Raw genomic sequence first — 19127 nt, forward strand, 5'->3', positions numbered from 1 at the left:
TAAGGGCAGTTCATGACGGATGACGACGAGCTTTCCCGGTTTTCCCCCTCGTTCTCGTTCTACCGGTTGAAATTCTCACTGAAACCGCCAGGAGATCTTTCTTTTGTGCTTTGTATTTTTGTGAACATGCTCACGGTTGTTTTTCTTACAAATAAAATGTGGTCGCGCTGGATTTTGACATTGGTTGTTGTCCACACACCGCATTCCTAGAAAATTCCAATTTTGTCCCCTGATTCTAGACCACGTGGTCTGGATGCACACTATCAAGGCCAATGAGACAATGTTGAGAGAAGCACAGGAGAAAAATAACCACTTTGCGTCAAACCATAATCTGCGGTTTCAAATGAGTCCACTGGATGTCGCCAAAGACCAGCGCCACTCACTAGCTGTGTTTGCTGACTACCATTGGAGGAATTACCCGTTCGGGCTGCACAATAACCGAAATCGAATCGATATGGCCACGGGACGTAGTGCGATTGCGTCATCGGTTTGAGCCTCGCGTGAGCAAACGGCGACCTTAACAAAGCTCCCCAGAAGAGGGCGCTGTTTTCTTCAGTTTCATAGCTCTCCACATGATTAACCCCTGTGTTTTCATTTTAAGGACCATGTTTGTACATTTTTATACAGGTTACATGGAAATGTGAAAAAAAAAACCATTTCATTTTTCTGATCAATCTAGTTAAAGTCATAACATTTAGCATGTTGGTGATGATGTCATTGTGGCAGTCCTCTTAGACAGTTTGTGATTAAGGCGCCTTACAAATAAATGTGTTGAATAAGATATCATTCAATGTGATTATTCGAGGTTTTTAACGACACAGTGGCCCGAGGACAAGAGTACTCCCAAAAATGGTATTTCATTTTTTCCCCAAGATCCTGCAGCCACAACACCCATCCAGATGTTAGTCTGATTAAAATAGAAGTCCTGGATGCACAGTCTAAGGAAGGCATGTCCAAACTATTCTTTGAACAGTCTTTTAAATATTTGCCCTTCGTGAAAGGTTCGCAGCGCTTCGTGATCGGCGTCGCAACCTCGTCGCTCGCCTTTGTAACATTTTCGTTTGACTCGCGTGAAAAAGCACTACGGTGTCGTTAAAGCCGGTTCCGGTTGCTTCACCTTTTCAAAGTGTTCGTTCCAGTTGTTGTAGTCGGTGTTATTCGTGTTTTATATTTTTTTAAAACAGACACGGTCTCTTGGCAAATTAGGCAGTTGTTTCGGATTTAGGAGAAGAAGAAAAAAACCCTGAATGTCCCGGAAGCGGCGGCCCTCGCAGTCAACTTTCCTTTTGTTATGTTCAGTCACCATGTCAGAAATGGGGTAAGCTGAAATTTTCATAGAAAGCCATGGGTAAGGTGGCCAATGAGCTACTGCTATTACATGGGGAAATGATATATTTTTTTTGTACACATTTATTTGATGCTGTGGTCAACATTATGGGCAGGCTACATATAAATAATTTTAAGTATTTTTCAAGGGTCTCCATACTAGTATCTTTGCAGGTTTTTTTTTTTTTTTTTGCTTTATTGAACAAACATGGCTTACAAACAACAACAAACCAAAAACACAATAAGGATGTAAGAAAAACAGTAAAATAAAACATGCCAGGGGAAAGAGAATGTTACATAAAAAAAAACAAAATGTTTGCAAATGTGATTTGTTTAAAAAGTAGCCGGATATGACGTCACCCGTCGATATCATTCTGCATGTGGGGTGAGCAAATGTATGGGCGTGGCCGACTAGAACACGTGGGCGCCATCGAGCCAATCGACGAGCCGCTTTACAGCCTAGTCAACTCGCCAGATTATGGTGCGACGACAGGCGACTTCGGCGGCGGCTGGCGACCAGCACCACAACTCCCTTTCTTCCAATTTCCCACTCAAGCGTTTTGTTCGGCCGACGCGTGGCTACGTCTCCACCCGGGAACGCCGCTGACTTCGTGGGCGAGGTAAACGCGTTAACGACGAACATTTTGCCCACGCGCGTCACGCAGCCAGCTAGCCGCTTGGCGTTAGCATGCTAGCTTGAAGTGACAGCTCGAGGTTAGCGGGCGGGCGCGCGTGACGCGAGGATGCTCGACTATACTTTCCTGCAAAAACAAAACTATATTCATATATTTTTACAATATTACCCTCTTACTTGCTTCTTTTAGGATAGGGGCGGCTAAACTTTTCAAGTCGATGGCCACTTTGGCTTAAAATGTATTCAACGGACCGTTCTAGGAGACTTATTCAATTGTTCTCATTTATGACTAAATAAAGGTTGATATGTGTGCTCAAACTCCTTGAATAGGTATATATTTTATTATGCTTTCGAGGATTGAAAAGAGTGTGTGTTTTTGGTCAAGTGCCTGAAATCCATTTATCTGTTTTCTGCAGCGCTTATCCTCAGTAGGGTCGCTGGGGTGCTGGAGCCTATCCCAGCTATCTTCGGGCAGTGGGCAGGGGACACCCTCAACTGCTTGCCAGCCAATTGCAGGGCACACAGGGACACACAACTTACTCGCTCATTCATAACTAGCTACGGACGATATGAACCGGCCAATTAACCTGGCATGCATGTTTTCGGAATGTGGGAGGAAACCCACGCAAGCGCAGGGAGAACATGCAAACTCCAGTCAGGAGGTTCGATCTCATGACCTCAGACCTGTGCTGCACACGTGCTAACCGCCGTGCTGCCTGTGCTTGAAATCGTTACTCCAAGTCTTCTTAAAACTGACACCGCTCTGCGGTTGCTTCTCTCTTTGCATTTACTCTTCCCTCGTTATGAACGGCAGCTGGCATGAGTATGTATGGCAAGCGTCATTGCCCAAGAGGACATGTGCATCGTCCACCTAAACAGGGCACACATTGCATTTTCCCCAACACCTACCTGTATGAGGAGAGAAGTCTCAAAAACAAATAAATATGTGATTTATTCACGGTTCGAAAAATCATATGGTCTAATATAGTCGTGGTTCTTCAAAAATGCGTGATTCACACCAGATTTTTTCTTTTAATGCCACTGAAGAAGTTGGAAGATTGGCTTTGAACGTCTATCAAAAGTGCTTGAATTTGGCTGTGAAAAAGGTATAGGAAATCTCAATGTACTCATTATATTATTTTTCATTGGTTTATAAGTCGACCTGTTTCATCAAAGTGAAATCATTAAAGAGGTCCCTGTTTTAAGCTCTTCATTTGATATTAAGATTTGTTGTTAGTTGTATTTTGTGTTTTATTGTTTATTTGACTTTTCAATCATCTTGCAGCAACCTCACATCAAGAAATGAACAACTCAAAAGAATCAAAGGAATGGCAGGTTAAAGCCAGATGTTTATAAGAGAGCCATCCCCAAAATAAATTAGGACGCTTCTTCTATCAATTGTAAAATCAAATGATATCTTGCATTATTATAACATGACATCATTTGTTAGACCATTGAGAAAAGATCACATTGCTTAAGTGTGAAAAGCGTCCTTTCTGCTGAGACTCCGGAAGAAGACTGAATATTGTAGTTGTCAAATTTTTGGAGGGGTTATTCTGAAATATGATTTTAGTAGTATTTCCATAGTATAATCTTTGAAGTATGTATTTTTTTGTTTTTGAAATTTGGGGGGGATTTCTGCACTGGTATTTTATTCTTTTATAGTATTACTAGTATTTTGTCTCTATTTTTAGGCACTAAAATTGATACTTTGTTTTTTAGTCATTTTGTACTTTTTCCCGTAATAGTATTTTTGTAGTAGACACACAACGGGGACAAAGCGTGTACCCCAAAAATATATTAGTAGTACTTTATTTACTATTACTTATATTGTCATTATATGTTTTCAATTTTTGCTCAACGGGCTGGATTAAAAAGTCTGTGGAACTGATGTGGCCTACGGACCGTACTTTGCCCACCCTTTTCTGTCTAGAGAGCTAAAATAGTTCTGGATTAAAAAACAAGAAAAGGGGGATATCAATTGAATTTCAATTCTCAATCACATTTTGTTCCGTCAATATTTATGCTGTGGAAATGAACTTTTGTCTTTGGGTCAAAATGACCCACCACTGTGTTGTTGAAAACCCAGATAAAAAAATCTGCTAAATGTTATCCTCCTTTTAAATGTTAAGACGTCTCCTAGATTGCTCCCATTTCTAATGTAAGCTCTTCAGACATCAAATCCAAAATGACCCTTTAATGAGGATAACACAAGGGTTAATAAATCACAATGTCGACGCAATCCCCAACTTTTTCGATATTCCCATATATTCCAAAGTACATAAGGCCCAATTATGTTGTACTTAATTAAATGCAAAGTATTGATGGTTTGTGTGCATGTCGAGTCACATTTAATAGCCCTAAACTGTCTCAAGGCACTGCAGGGGCCGCGATTACAAGGGTCACTGCGTTGTTAAAATAATCCCCAAAGTGATGCCCAAATGTAAACATTCGGGCATTTCGCCTCGTTTGAATCCTATCCCCTAAACCACACACTTTCATCTAGTGCTTACGGGTCTTGTTTGCACATGAGGGAAAGCCAAACAAGCTCTGATTGCCGTTTTTCAAATGTCAAACACAATAATAACGAAGTCAACTTGCCTTACACGCGTCCAGCATGGCCGCCACTACTCTGCTTGACCCGATGTTGTACACGTGATTAGGAACTATCTAATAAGGTTAAATATTTTCATCTCGTCGACACATGCATGCATATTTTAAATGTTAGAATCGAACTTTATAGAGGATAAAAAAATGTTAGCGAAAAACGTGCTTTTTCAGGATGTGCGAGTACCAAAAGCCTGTGTCCTGAGCCAAGGCAGCTTTACATTTATCTATCTACCTTGGTCATATCCCTCAAGAGGGGTGACCGACAGCAAGACAAACACGTATACAAAAACAAGGAAAGGAAAAAGGAGCAAAAAAAACACAAAAAAATTGACCATAGCCAACCCAAATGCCCAAACACCCTAACGAGTTAAGCACCTCGGCTTCATGCTTTCGTCCCTCCAAATGAAACGGGACACGAGAAAGCGGCCGTGTCACAACACACTGTTCAGTTCAACAGTAGGGGCTGACAGCTTTCACTGGTTTACCCCTGCCGCATCATACAGGTGCCCTGTCCAAACATCCCACTATCCTTTCACAACACCTCTCCACTCCTTCCTATCACCAACAAGAGCTCTAGCTTCCACTAGATTTCGACCTCTTTCCTGCAGTGCACTCGTAACACCATCCATCTACGTCAATTGCAGCTTTCCTCTTGGTCTTCTTCCATTGACTTCTGCTCTATAGATCCTCTTCAACTAACTTCCGGGGTGAGAGGACGCTGGCGTGTATGTCGCCGCTTCTCACTCCAAAAACTTTTCCAAACTTTTTCGAAGCTCAGATACTTTTTCTGATTTTTCTTTTGCCCTTCTGTTTTGGACTGTGGGTACTTTGGTTGATGTAACCTGAACCAACATTTCACTTTATCAATCAAACCCTCGTAACTTAGCCCTCGGGCTAACTTAAACATACCAACTGTCACAGCACCGGCCTCTCTCCCTTGTCATGGCGTGCCAAAACCTCGCCGCTTTTGGATTATTCCTGATACTCCTGACGTTCTGCCACCATCCAGCGACAGGATTGCTCCAGTATTCTATCGCGGATCTTCTCCGGATCCGGTGGATTGCGCGGGGGCCTCCGCCACCGGAGCTGCTCCACCATCCTGACATAACTCGCCTGCCTCGACGCCGCTACATTCACCGCGGATCGCGCAGGCACGTCGAGTATAAAAACCCTGGTTCAATCACCTCGACCTGGTCCACATCTCGACGCCCTCCCATAAACTGCGGCTGTAGGGCTAACTGCCATACATTAGCCCGCCTAGCTAGGTCGGCTAACAGCACTGCCGCCGTCAAACAAGACACCTCCGCCGTCAACTTTGGATTGCTGAACGTCCGCTCACTCAGAAACAAGGGCCACCTCATCCAAGACGTCCTCGCTGAACGAAAACTCGACTTCCTCGTTTTAACAGAAACTTGGCAACAAACAAACGACTTCGCTGCTCTGAATGACTCCACTCCTCCCGGCTTTGTTTACATCTGCCGTCCCCGTGGCAACGGCCGTGGAGGAGGTCTCGCGGTAATTCACCGCGAGAAGTGGAAAGTCTTGCCTGTCTCCGTCACTTCATCGACTTCCTTTGAATGTCTGGTGTTTAAGCTCCCCGGACCCACGCCAACCATTATTGCTTCAATTTATCGCCCCCCCAAAGCCACATAGTGATTTTATCAATGAATTCTCCAGCTTAATTACACAATTATCCACTCTCTCGCCAAATTTAATTTTATTAGGAGATTTCAATATTCACATGGACAACCCCAACCTGCCACTCACCAGAGACTTCACATCCTGCCTGGAGAGTCTCGGGATACACAGCCTTATTGACTTCCCCACCCACATTAAAGGCCACACATTGGACTTGGTTTGCTGCTCTGGCCTCTCTACTTCCAAGCCCACTTCCAACGTTTTTCCTGAATCTGATCATGTCCTCCTCACTTTTAACACCGTACTCTGTCTCTCTACTGTCAAAACCTCCCGTCTCATTTCTTTTCGTAATACCAAAAATATCAACATTGACACCCTCTGCTCCATTATTGACCGTTCCCCACCCCCAGAAGCTCTTTCAAGCCCGGATGAGCTTACCACTCACTACAATACCTGCCTCACAAATATTCTAAATTCTCTTGCCCCCCTGAAAACCAGGACTGCCTCATTCTCCACATCTGCCCCCTGGTTTACACCCGCTCTTCGGTCAATGAAATCAAAGAACCGCCAACTTGAGCGACTCTATAAGAAAACCGGCCTCACCATCCATAAGGACATGTACACTACCCATACTGCTAAATACAAGGACCAAATTGCACAAACAAAATCCAGCTACTACTCCGGCCTCATCCTTTCCAACGAAGGAAATTCAAGAACTCTCTTCTCTGTCATGAACAAAATCCTCCAGCCACCAAATTCTCTCCCCCTCCACCTGTACTCCACAGCAACCTGCAACTCCATAATGGAGTACTTCAATCACAAAATCCCTAACATTCATCACCAACTCCATCAAAACCTGTCTGCTCCCTCCCCATCTGAATTTCCTTCTCCTTGTCACTTCTTCTCCAGTTTTGCTCCACCCACGACTGCTGAATTATCCAACCTCATACTCAAATCCAAGCCCACCACTTGCCAGCTCGATCCCCTCCCTTCATCCCTTGTTAAATCCTGCCTCCCTTCCCTGCTTCCTCTCATATCTGCCATTATTCACTCCTCACTCTCTTCTGGTATTGTCCCATCACTTTTCAAAACCGCTGCTGTTACTCCTACACTTAAAAAACATGGTGCTGACCCCAACAACTTCGACAACCTCCGCCCCATCTCCAACCTTCCATTTATTTCAAAAATCCTTGAAAAAACTGTTGCTGCTCAACTCCACTCGCACCTGTCCCTCCACTCTCTCTATGAGCCCTTTCAGTCTGGTTTCCGCCCCCGCCACAGCACAGAGACTGCCCTAATCCGTATTGTAAATGATCTCCTCATAGCATCCGACTCCGGTTTAGTCTCCATCCTCATCCTCCTAGACTTGAGCGCCGCCTTCGACACAATCTCTCACCCTATCCTCCTCAATAGACTCTCCTCCATTGGTCTCACCCATACTCCCCTCAGTTGGTTCCATTCCTATCTCACTGGCCGCACTCAGTTTGTCCAGCTGAAATCCTTCACCTCAAAGCCCTCCCTAGTCACCACAGGTGTACCCCAGGGATCTGTCTTAGGTCCTCTTCTCTTCATCGTCTACCTCTTGCCTCTTGGTCATATCCTCCGCAAATTTAATATCCACTTTCACTGCTTTGCTGATGACACCCAACTCTACCTCTCCTGCAAACCAAACTCCATACTCCCACCTCCCTCCCTCACCTCTTGCCTTTCCGAACTCAAAACATGGTTCACAACAAACTTTCTTAAATTAAATGCCAATAAAACAGAATTCCTCCTTCTTGGCACCAAATCCACTTTATCCAAAGTAAACAACTTCTCTCTCAACATCGACAGCTCCTTAGTGTCCCCCTCCCCCCAGGTCAAGAGTCTGGGTGTCATCCTGGATAGCATGCTTACCTTCCACTCACATATCAACACCATCACCCGCACTGCTTATTTCCACCTCCGCAATATTACCAGACTCCGCCCTTCCCTCACCCCCCGCACTACTGCTATTCTCGTCCACAGTCTTGTCACATCCCGCCTTGACTACTGCAATGCTCTCCTCTTCGGCCTTCCCCAAAAGTCCCTCCATAAAATTCAGCTGGTTCAAAACGCCTCTGCTCGCATCATCACAAAAACATCTTCCCAGCAGCACATCACCCCCGTTCTCCAACAGCTACACTGGCTTCCTGTTCAGCATCGCATCAGCTACAAACTCATCTTATATACATATATGGCCATTCACAACCTGGCTCCTCCTTACCTGTCCGACCTTCTCCAGGTGCACGTCCCCACTCGCTCCCTCAGATCCTCGTCCTCCCTCCGACTGTCAGTGCCCCCTGCCCATCTGAGCACCATGGGAGCCAGAGCCTTCAGTCGCGCTGCTCCCAAGCTTTGGAACAATCTACCTCCAGACCTCCAAAACTGCACACCTCTCTCCACTTTTAAGTCCCGTCTAAAAACACACCTGTTCAGGACTGCCTACAACACATAGCTTCTCCATTTCTTATGTTTTTATGATTTTATGTCTTGTTTTTATTTATTATTTCGTTTACAACTTTTTAAATTGTATTTTTTTCTTTCATTGTTTGTACAGTGTCCTTGGGTGGCCTGAAAGGCGCTTTTAAATAAAATGCATTATTATTATTATTATTATTAACAGTCGCTCCTCATCCATCCTCTCCATGTGTCCGAACCAACCTAGTACTCTTATCCACACGTTTGCTCAGTTCCACGACTACTCCAGTTCTGCCTCTCACAATTTAATTTCTCAATCTATCCAATTGAGGCTTTCTATTTAAACATCGGTAATATTATTAGAAACTTAGTCCAGTTTTTCTAAGCACTATGTTGTAATTATTATTTTGCCAATTCGTCCTCATAGTCTCATCTTTTTTCTCTGCAAAGTTTTTATATTACACGTTTTACCCTGGCTGGCCATGTCCGATCTCGTTGCATACAACGTTGATATCAATGACAATTCTAAAAATCATGATCGATGTCAATAAAGACAATTGAAATTCTATAATGGCTTAAAATGCCACTGCTGATTCAAAACACGTATCTCAATTTGAGGTCGTTTTTTTAAATATTTACATGAATGGAATATTTGCAAAGGTGAAGAAAAAACAAACCAGAAAAATAAATTATAGCCAAAAGCTCAGGTTTTAAACAGCAGCAATGAAATGCGGATGTCAAATAACCAACTCCAAATAAAATAACGATGGCTTAATCTTAGTAACGAACTTATTCGTCAGTTTTGTTTCCAGTTTATTGTATCGCCATCACTCACATCATGCGGTTTATGCCTCAGTAACTCCGAACAATCGGCCCAAGGAATCTCCTACTTTAAAGTGTCCCGACTGTATTTATAGCGCATTCGAAAACAAGAGGTTAAATACATTTTTACAAATCAGACAAGAAAATAATGCCTTTGTGGGGGTTGGAAAAAAAACGTGTTCAAAAAATGCAGCAGAAAACAAAAAAATGTGTGTCAAACAAATTGTAGATAATTGCGTAGGCTAGTTTCTTTCAACTTGAGGGTTTTGCCTTCGGTAGCAAAAATGTTACGCCGCGGCCTTTATCTGTCGATTGCTCCGAGACTCGTTTGAAATGGTGGCGTGGACAAGTTTCATTTGCCTGCCTCGTCTCGTTTCGGTTCCTCTCCGTGCGAGTTCGTCCACCTGAGGAAGTCGGGCAGGTCTGACTGCATGCACGTGAAAACTGGATTGTCGGGACACTTTTTGCAATAGTTGTCAGGTCATTATTTCAGTGTGGTGTGATTCTTGTTTGGTGGTGTGTTGTCATTTTCTATAATCAAATAATAACTATATGAATCAAATGATGGGTTAGATTTAAGGATAAAATTTCATGAATTGAATGATTTCAAGATCAGCTTTAGTGATACATTTCAGTATGTATGCAGTGTCTGAAATAAGGTCTGCCCAGACTCCCGGGTCGTGCATCTTTTACGTCCAGCGTACAACCTACGAAACGTGTGGCCGACAACTTTTTCAAAAAAATAAATTTCGTTTTTATTTTTTATTTATCTTTTTCAAATCAAGCGTTTGCTTTTCACTGATTTTGAAATCTTTGGTTTGGAAATTTCGGAATTTCGGTTCGTTTGGCAATTTGGATACTCGGCAGCCAATCGGAAGCCTGCGTCGCACAACTTCGTGCTTCCGGACTTTCCCGAATGTTATAAGGTCATTCGTTTGCATATCGTTTTCCAAAGCAGATGCACAGAGAACACAAGAAAAATGGATATTTGTTGAGGAATCAAGGCAAAACCTCAGCCCCAGAAGAAAGATTCAAAAGAAGTTAACAAAATTGATGACGCTACAAAATGTAAACCTACACTAAAATCATGGTGGAAAGAGAAGTTGACGTGGCTTGTAGCAGACGACGCAACGCAAACATTGCATGAATGAAGACGAGTCAATACAGGTACATACTAATGGCAGGTGGAAAACATACATGTCATAAATAGATCTATAATAAACTTCATTTTAAAGTGTTGTTCTGTTATATTAATCCTTAATACTTTGCAACAATTTTTTGGGGGCGCTTAGTCGTCTTATTGTGTTTCAAGTTGTGGAAAATGGGGCAGGCAACTTTGCAGAGTCGTCCGCCCGGGTGTCCGCTAACTTTTTCTCACGAGTTTCAGACACTGCAATATTGTTGCGAAAGTGTTTACATTTCACTTTAGATTATGATTTATTTTTGTCGGAAATACGTATTTGAAATTGGAGTCGAGCCTGTACAGCGGAACACTACATCCTGAAATGTCCATCTTTCATCCCCCAAAAGGTCCTGCGTGATCCACCGCTGCCATGTCTGCCAAGGCCATTTCGGAACAGACGGGCAAGGACTTTTTGTACAAGTACATCTGCAGCTCGGCAAATGTGCAAAACCGTTTTCGCTACGCCAGCGTTACCGCCCAGACCGACTGGGCTCGCTTGACGCAAGAGCATCCTTGGCTGCTGACAGAGGTATGACCCGCGAAACATGGATTCTTTTAGGTGAAATTTACAGGTAATAAGGGGTTTGCTATCGTTCGATACCGCAGAGACTGGTGGTGAAGCCGGATCAGCTGATCAAGCGGCGTGGGAAGCTAGGGCTTGTGGGTATCAATTTGGACCTGACAGGCGTTCAGGAATGGCTCAAAAGTCGATTCATGAGAGAAACCACCGTGAGTAGAATGTTTCTTTCGTTTTGGTTTGTCGTCTGGCGTTCTAAAGTCGGATTGGTTCAGTTCGTCGCATGGCCCGGTTTGTCTTGTTTAGAATTTTTATAATAGGAGTGGAATCACTAGATCTAAATATCAGAAATATTCTTATCCCGGCAGGTTGGTGAATTTCAGGTGTAGCATGTGAATAAATGACGCTGAGTCTTCAAATCCTGCACTTTTGGACCATTTCAGACTGAAGATTATTAAAGTGAAAATTCAAATGAAAGAAACTTTTTCTGCAGCTTTTACAGCAAAATCCCAAAACCAAAGTGTTATAATGTTAATGAAAAACTCAATATTTATAGACACATCCATAAACCATTGTTCAAAAATAGTTTCTGAAAATGGACCCCTCACCCAAGCTTTGCTCTGAGAGCAAATCCACAGTTCCGTTTCAGGTGGATCGGGTGCATTATTGACCTTTTTCTTTGTTGCAATAACGGGACAATACAAGCGTGTGTTTGCTTAAGTATTTCTCTTTCTGCTATGTACATTTGCACTGTGGTGTCGTGAAAATCTAATATTTTCAGGGGAACGCTTATATCTAAGTCACTGTAACCAAGTCATGTTCTCTTTTATGAGTGGCTAGAGTTGTAAGCAAGTAGTAGTCTTTCCATGAAAACACTTTGGTTTTTTTCGTTCTACTCATCCAAATACAAGGTTGCAATCAATTTAATATCAACAACTGATAAATGGAAAGAAACAAAAGGGCTGACGGGATAAAACTGGAGCTTATCTTGTCTCTAACAGTCTAAACATTTTCACAATTCATTCAGGAAACAAAATCATGACCACGGGGTGTTACATGAAAAAAGGGATTCCGTCTTCTCGCCTTTGTTTAATATGTTCATATCAGAATCTCATGACCACAGTCACATTACACGCTTGTCCAAAAAGATGACCTATTCTCTGTAAAGACTCAGAGTTTGTTTTCCAATTTTCTGACTTTGAATTTTGTTGAATTTGTCTTTGATTACCATATCTTTGCTGAGCCATCTCTTCACTTAGCTCATCCATTTCCATGTGTTGTTATATTTCACTTTTTATACTATGGTGTAGACAAAATAATGCTGTGCTGAAATTGCCTCGCAGCAGAGCACAAATTTCTCACCCCAGACATTAACGAACGCGTTTATATGAGGTCACATGTTATGCAATGTGAGTGGAGAAGGGTGGTCTATTCTTGTCCTATATACATGCAAACATGCTACCTTGCGTCGGAACGGCCCTGGAGAAAGTGTCCACGACCTTGACTCTGCCATAGGAAGGCGTGGTGGCGTTTGGTTGCACAGCAAGGTTAAACCAACATGACAGATGCTGATATGCTTTGTTTGTTTTCAATAGGTGGGCAAGGCAAAGGGAGTGCTGAGGAATTTCCTCATCGAGCCTTTTGTGCCGCACAAACAGGTAATTGAATTAGCAGTTATTTTTCCAGAAATATCTGCGAGGAAAAGCTAAAACGAAATACATTGCCTCGAAAAGGTATTTGCACCCTTTCTGATCTCAGTGTTTTTGCATATGGATCACTCTCAAAGCTTTCAGGGCATCAAAATCATTTCTATATAACACAGAGACAACCCGATGAAATACAAAATGCACTTTTGAAATATTTATTCCATTAAGGCACAAAAACATCAAAACATATAAAAAGTCATTGCTCCCAAAACTTATAGCGAGTTGGGCCAACTTTGGCAGTGATAACAGAAATCAAATGTCTACCATAGTTGGTAATGAATGAAAACTTTATTTCAAACATCAAAATAAAAACGGTACAAAAACAATAACTCGACAACAAAATAATGTTACCTAATATATGCCAAAAGGGGTAGTGAGAAGCAGATGCTTAGATTCCCAACCCCTTCATCTTCCCCATTAAATACACCAATGATAACAATGATAATATTAATAATAACAGTTATGATATAACAATAGCAACAATAACAACAAAGTTAACCATAGTTCTAGACGCACTATTCCCAATCTCTCGTATCACTCATACCCCATTTTCATCTCTGTATTCCGCCAGTGATGTTTTTTTGTACTTCAATTTGAACAGGTGAATAGTTGGACATTGTTCAATCTCGTTTTGTAAATTGTCACAAAGTTTGACTCCACACACAGACACACACATACTTTTCCTGGTGGTTCTCACCTTTGGGATTATGAATTTACGACAGCCCCTTCAGTTATAGTTTCCCTCTTTCCGAATGAATGATTTATGGATGTTTTCTGGCACTGTTTTTGTTGACCTTAAATAGCAGTTGTGCAGTGTGCAAAAATTGAAATCATCAAATTTTAATAACAACTCTTCTTTGCTAAGTAGTATAAAATTTGCCATATTTTAGGGTTTTCTAGCGTGAGCTGCCTGTATAAGGTCACACCTCAGCATCTAGTCAAGTCATTTTTATTTGTTTGGCCCTTAATCACAAAGAGTCTCAAAGGGCTGCACAGGTTATTGCACAGACTATTATTTCAGACTATTATGACACCATCCCCTGATCTGGAAACGACACGAGGGCAAGGAAAAACTCAAAAACCTCAACATGAGGAAAATGAAGAAACCTTCAGAAGGGACCGTACATGTGGTATCCCCCTTTCAGGATTACCAGGCAAAGGATGTTGCAATTACAAATAATAGAGATATTGAGATATTGTTCTATTGGAACCTTCATTTTGGTTTGTTTGAGCCATTCAGAGGTGGATTTGCTGGTGTGTTTTAGATTGTTGTCCCGCTGTATGATCCAGGAGGTTTTTTTTTTTGCTTGTGCATTGATTAAAAAAATGCATTTAATATTTCTCTGTGTTAAATTTAAAATGAGTTTGATGATTTGAAACCTTTTTGTAAAAGATAAACACACAATTCAGAAAGGGAGGCAATACTTTTACTTTTTCACGGCACTCTGTTTCCAGAGTTTCATTGAGGGGGAAAAATCCCCTCGAAAAAAGTCAAGGAAAAATCCTCTGCATTATCTTTGTTCCCCCTTAGGAAGAGGAGTTCTACGTGTGCGTGTACGCCTCACGCGAGGGCGATCACGTGCTTTTCCACCACCAGGGCGGCGTGGAGGTCGGCGACGTGGACAGCAAAGCCCAGCGCTTGATGGTCGGGGTGGACGACAAGCTCAGCCGGGATCGAGTGACAAAGCAGCTGCTCACGCATATTCCTGACGACAAGAAAGAGTGCGTATCGGCCTCCGCTTCCGAGCTCTGGGATTAACACAGTGCCGTAAAAAAAAAGGATTTGCCTCCTTCATGTGTTCTGTTTTTTGCATCTTTATCACTTTGTCAAGGATTCAGATCATTAGTCATCAGTATCATACAAGGAAATACAAAATGCACTTTTGAAATGTTGATTCCATTTGCCATATTGGAGTTTTCTAACATGAACTTTCCCGTTTAAGATCACATCACAGCATCTCAACTGGATTTTAATCTGGATTTTGACTTGGCAACTCCAGAACCTTCATTTGGGTTTTTTGTTTCAAGCCATTCAGAGGTGGACTTAACTTGCTGGTGTGTTTTGGATGTTTTTTGTGCTGCATGAGCCAAGAGTGCTTGAGTTTGAAGGCATCAGCTGATGGCCAGACGTTCTCTTCAGGATCTCCTGGTTAACACCAGAATTTGTTATTCTGTCAACTACGTAACGTTGTCCTGGTCCTGAGGCAGCAAAGCAGCCCCAGCCCATTAACTGCTTTTGACTTCTTTATAAGTGAGACACAGGCCGAAATCGACACCTATAGGAGAGTTCCCAGGCAAAAACTTCTTGATTATGCCGAAGACTTTTAGAGGATGATTCTGTGGACTCTTAAATCAAAAATTGAATTTTTTTGAAAGGTGTCCATCCCGTTACATCTGGCGTAAAAATGGCTCAGTATTTGACAAAAAGAACATGATGCCAATAGTCAAGCATGGTACTGGCAGTGTGATGGTCCGGGGCTGCTTTGCTGCCTCAGGACCAGGACAACATGCTGCGATTTAAGCAGTAATGCATTCTGGTTTATAGCAGTTGATCCTGAAAGAGAAGGTCTGGCAATCAGTTGGTGGCCTCAAACTCAGGCGCTCTTGAATCATGCACCAGGACAATGATCCTAAATATACCACTGAGTCTACCTCAGAATGGCTCCCCAAAAAATAAAGGTTCTGTAGTGGCCAAGTCAAAGTCCAGATTTCAATCCAATCGAGATGCTGTGGTGTGACCTTAAACGTGCGCTACATGCAACAAAAAAACCTTCAATATACAAGATTTGAAACATTTTTGCAAAGAAGAGTGGGCCAAATTTCCTCCAAAGCGTTGTGAAAGACTCATTCCCAATGATCATAAACGTTTGATTTCTGTTATCATTACCAAAAGGTGGCCCAACCTGCTATTAGGTTCAAGGACCAATTACTTTTTCACAGAAGGACCTATTTTTTTGGGCCTTTAAAGATCAACATTTCAAAACTGCATATTGTATTTCCTTGAGTTGTCTGGTTTAATGATCTGAAACCTTTTGTCAGTCAAAAATATGCAAAAACCACAGAAATCAGGAAGGGGCAAATACTTTTGTACGGCACGGCAGTTTGCTAGGGATCTGGTCGATTGTCATCAAATTCATTTTCTCCTTGTAGAATCTTGGCCAGCTTTATAGTGTGTCTCTTTAACTTCTATGAGGATCTGTATTTTACATACCTGGAGATCAACCCGTTAGGTAATCGCTTCATTCACCTGGTACCATTTGGTTTTCATTCGTGCGAAACTTTAAAGAACGAGGGTCATTTCATCGGAATCGTTTACTTTCCTAGTCTTGACCCAAGAAGGGGTTTACGTCCTGGATATGGCTGCCAAGATCGATGCCACGGCTGATTACATCTGCAAGGCCAAATGGGGCGATGTGGAATTCCCGCCGCCGTTTGGTAGAGAAGCTTATCCAGAGGTGAGAATGTGAAGGACTGATCTTTTTTTTTTTTTTTAAACTATGACAACATTGGTCAATACAGTGGTCCCTCTTTATACGAGCGCCTCTAAACACTAAAATTGTCCAGTTTGTGCATGCAAACTATCTATCTATCTCCCTTGGTCATATCCCTCAAGAAGGGTGACCGACAGCAAGACAACACATACAATAACAAAGAAAATAAATAATAAGAAAATAAAAGGGAAAAAAATAGCAAAAAAAATTTTTGGACCATGGCCAACCCAATTGCCCAAACACCCAAACAAGTGAAGCACCTCGGCACCTAAGTCGTTCATGCTTTCGTCCCTCCGGATGAAATGGGACACCAGAAAGCGGCCATGTCACTTGGGTCAGGGTGACACAACACACTCTTTTTGTTCAACAGCAGGGCCCGACAGCTTTCACTGCACGCAAACTACCACAGGCAAAAGAAAAACGGTGTTGTCAGAATGTTTTGAGGGTTCTTTTAAAGGGACAGTGTGTCTCCTAGCGGTACCAAAAATGTTATCCAGTAAAAATACGAAACATTCATTTGAATATCTGGCAAAAATACAAGTTTTTGGTTCTTTTTCACTGTGGAATCTGTTCTTAGATCGGTGCCATGTTCTTCCGGCATCCTGCTGCTACGTTATGCAGTTTATCAATGGCCCTCGCTTGTACCAGACAACACAATGTTAATGAGTGGTCAAATATTAAACATCGGGGCTTTAAAATTACAGTACAGTCATTTTATGTGTACAGTAAGTGCTTACATATCAACAGTCTCTCAATTTAATTCCTTTCAACCTTTGCCAATTGCTCCTGTAGTTAAAGGGACTGTGTGTAATATTAAGTTCTTTAGTGGTTAAAAAACATTGATTTAAATACTGCACAAATATATACTATCTGTCATACTGATATTTTTTATTAAAAAAAATGATAGGTCCTACCTAAAAGTCGCCGCCTTGTTTGTCTGGAATCTTGCTGCTTCATGCTCTGTGGCACTGGTTTTCGCATTAGACAACACAGCGCAATCTAGTGGTCAAATATTACATACTAGTGCTTCAATAAAAGCAAATTCTCCTTTTTAAGCGATAATAAACTTGACTCACTTATTTACCCACAGCAAGACAGAAAATGTTGAATACTGTGACAATCTACAATGACGTTGCCTTCCACCAGTGGAAGACGATCCAGAATTCGAGATCATTTTTTTTCCCGTACAAAAATTGTTCTGCAACGTACACAATGAGAAATGATCAAAAACCTATGAAATATGACAAAATCATACAAATATCCCATCTCTGTGACTCCTCCTTGCAACCGCCCATTCACCGCAGCATGCGCACACATTTATTACGGCACTTATGTTTTATTTTCTATAATCTTCGTTATTTTATTACTGTATTTTTATGTTTAACCTGTTTTTAGTGATCGGGAAGATGTGTTTTATAGCGAGTTAGGATTCACTTGTACGCTTTTGGGAGGATAGAAGCGGACCAAATCGTTTTAAAATATTTCGCATCGGGAAAATTCATTTGTTCGACAAGCAATTCATGCTACGGGTACATTCCTGGAACAAATGTCTAAACCAGATCTCCATGATGCACGATTTTACTGATGGCATTGACGGGCAATGCTCTCGTAGGAGGCCTACATAGCGGATCTGGACGCCAAGAGCGGCGCCAGTCTGAAGCTGACGCTACTGAATCCCCGTGGCAGAATATGGACCATGGTAGCAGGTGGCGGGGCTTCTGTTGTATACAGGTATACTTGTGAGACAAATCAATAATCCCTTGGTGCGATGCGAGTCGACTAAATCATCACCATCTTTGCAGCGACACCATCTGCGATCTGGGCGGCGTGGACGAGCTGGCAAACTACGGCGAGTACTCGGGCGCACCCAGCGAGCAGCAGACGTACGACTACGCCAAGACCATTCTCTCGCTCATGACCCGCGAGAAGCACCCCGAAGGTGCGTCTGCGGAGCCAGTAATAGAGAGCTCCTTATTCGGGTATGCGGGCCGGAGTAGGGTTTCAAGTCCGCACCTTGTTCTCTCGCAGGGAAGGTGCTGATCATCGGAGGGAGCATCGCCAACTTCACCAATGTCGCGGCCACCTTCAAGGTGAATGATCTCATTTTGCCTGTCTAAAGAATGGGATTTGGATTTTTAACTATGGCTGTCAACTGGGCAAGCGTTTAGGAACACTTGCTTAATCTAATGGTATTTTTGCACGTACACTTCTCCCATTTGAAAGTAACCCTAATAATACACTTCAACCAGTTTGAAATTGGTATGTTTCTCAGCTGAGATTTGATCTGCAACCTCAGTGGAAATGTTTCAATTTAAGCTTAAAACACACTTCTATTCTATAGCATGCGAATGACCTATATTTTATGTTTACAATAGCTGTGTATTATTTACCCTCATGTAGGTTTTAGATGAGGGGACGGTGTCATCATAGTCTGTAGTTTGCAGTAGTCTGTGATCAGTGCAGCCCTTTGAGACTCTTTGTGATTAAGGGCCAAACAAATAAACATGACTTCAATGTGTGCATCCTCAGGGCATCGTGCGGGCCATCAAAGACTACCAGGGTCCTTTGAAGGAAAATGAGGTCACCATATTTGTGCGACGTGGTGGGCCCAACTACCAGGAAGGACTCCGGGTCATGGGGGAAGTCGGTATGTTTTTTTCATTAGGTTGCTTTTCTTGAGTGTCCAAACTATGCTCAATGGACAATTTGTGACCTTCATTTTTAAGAGGCCTGTGAGAGATAAACCCAAAATGGCGTTTGT

The 19127-nt window shown here is 42.3% G+C and overlaps 1 protein-coding gene across 3 annotated transcripts in view; it reads left to right on the forward strand.

Annotated features, from left to right (window-relative positions):
- The first annotated feature begins 1778 nt into the window (after nucleotides 1-1778).
- Nucleotides 1779-19127, forward strand: part of LOC148347878 (ATP-citrate synthase) — a 30736-nt gene continuing 13387 nt past the window's right edge. For 2 of the 3 annotated variants that reach the window (XM_088324376.1, XM_088324378.1), the window contains exons 1-11: nucleotides 1779-1946; nucleotides 11000-11181; nucleotides 11259-11381; nucleotides 12765-12827; nucleotides 14407-14597; nucleotides 16026-16105; nucleotides 16200-16330; nucleotides 17979-18097; nucleotides 18169-18305; nucleotides 18395-18456; nucleotides 18896-19013. In XM_088324376.1, coding sequence (XP_088180502.1) covers nucleotides 11023-11181; nucleotides 11259-11381; nucleotides 12765-12827; nucleotides 14407-14597; nucleotides 16026-16105; nucleotides 16200-16330; nucleotides 17979-18097; nucleotides 18169-18305; nucleotides 18395-18456; nucleotides 18896-19013 — 1183 coding nt within the window. In that variant the 5' untranslated portion in view covers nucleotides 1779-1946; nucleotides 11000-11022. The remainder of the gene's footprint in view (nucleotides 1947-10999; nucleotides 11182-11258; nucleotides 11382-12764; nucleotides 12828-14406; nucleotides 14598-16025; nucleotides 16106-16199; nucleotides 16331-17978; nucleotides 18098-18168; nucleotides 18306-18394; nucleotides 18457-18895; nucleotides 19014-19127) is intronic. The other variant, XM_088324377.1, reaches the window with a different exon arrangement.

The sequence above is a fragment of the Urocampus carinirostris genome, chromosome 19, assembly GCF_059441175.1.
Source record: "Urocampus carinirostris isolate Australia breed hairy pipefish chromosome 19, RoL_Ucar_1.0, whole genome shotgun sequence".
Lineage (NCBI taxonomy): Eukaryota > Metazoa > Chordata > Actinopteri > Syngnathiformes > Syngnathidae > Urocampus > Urocampus carinirostris.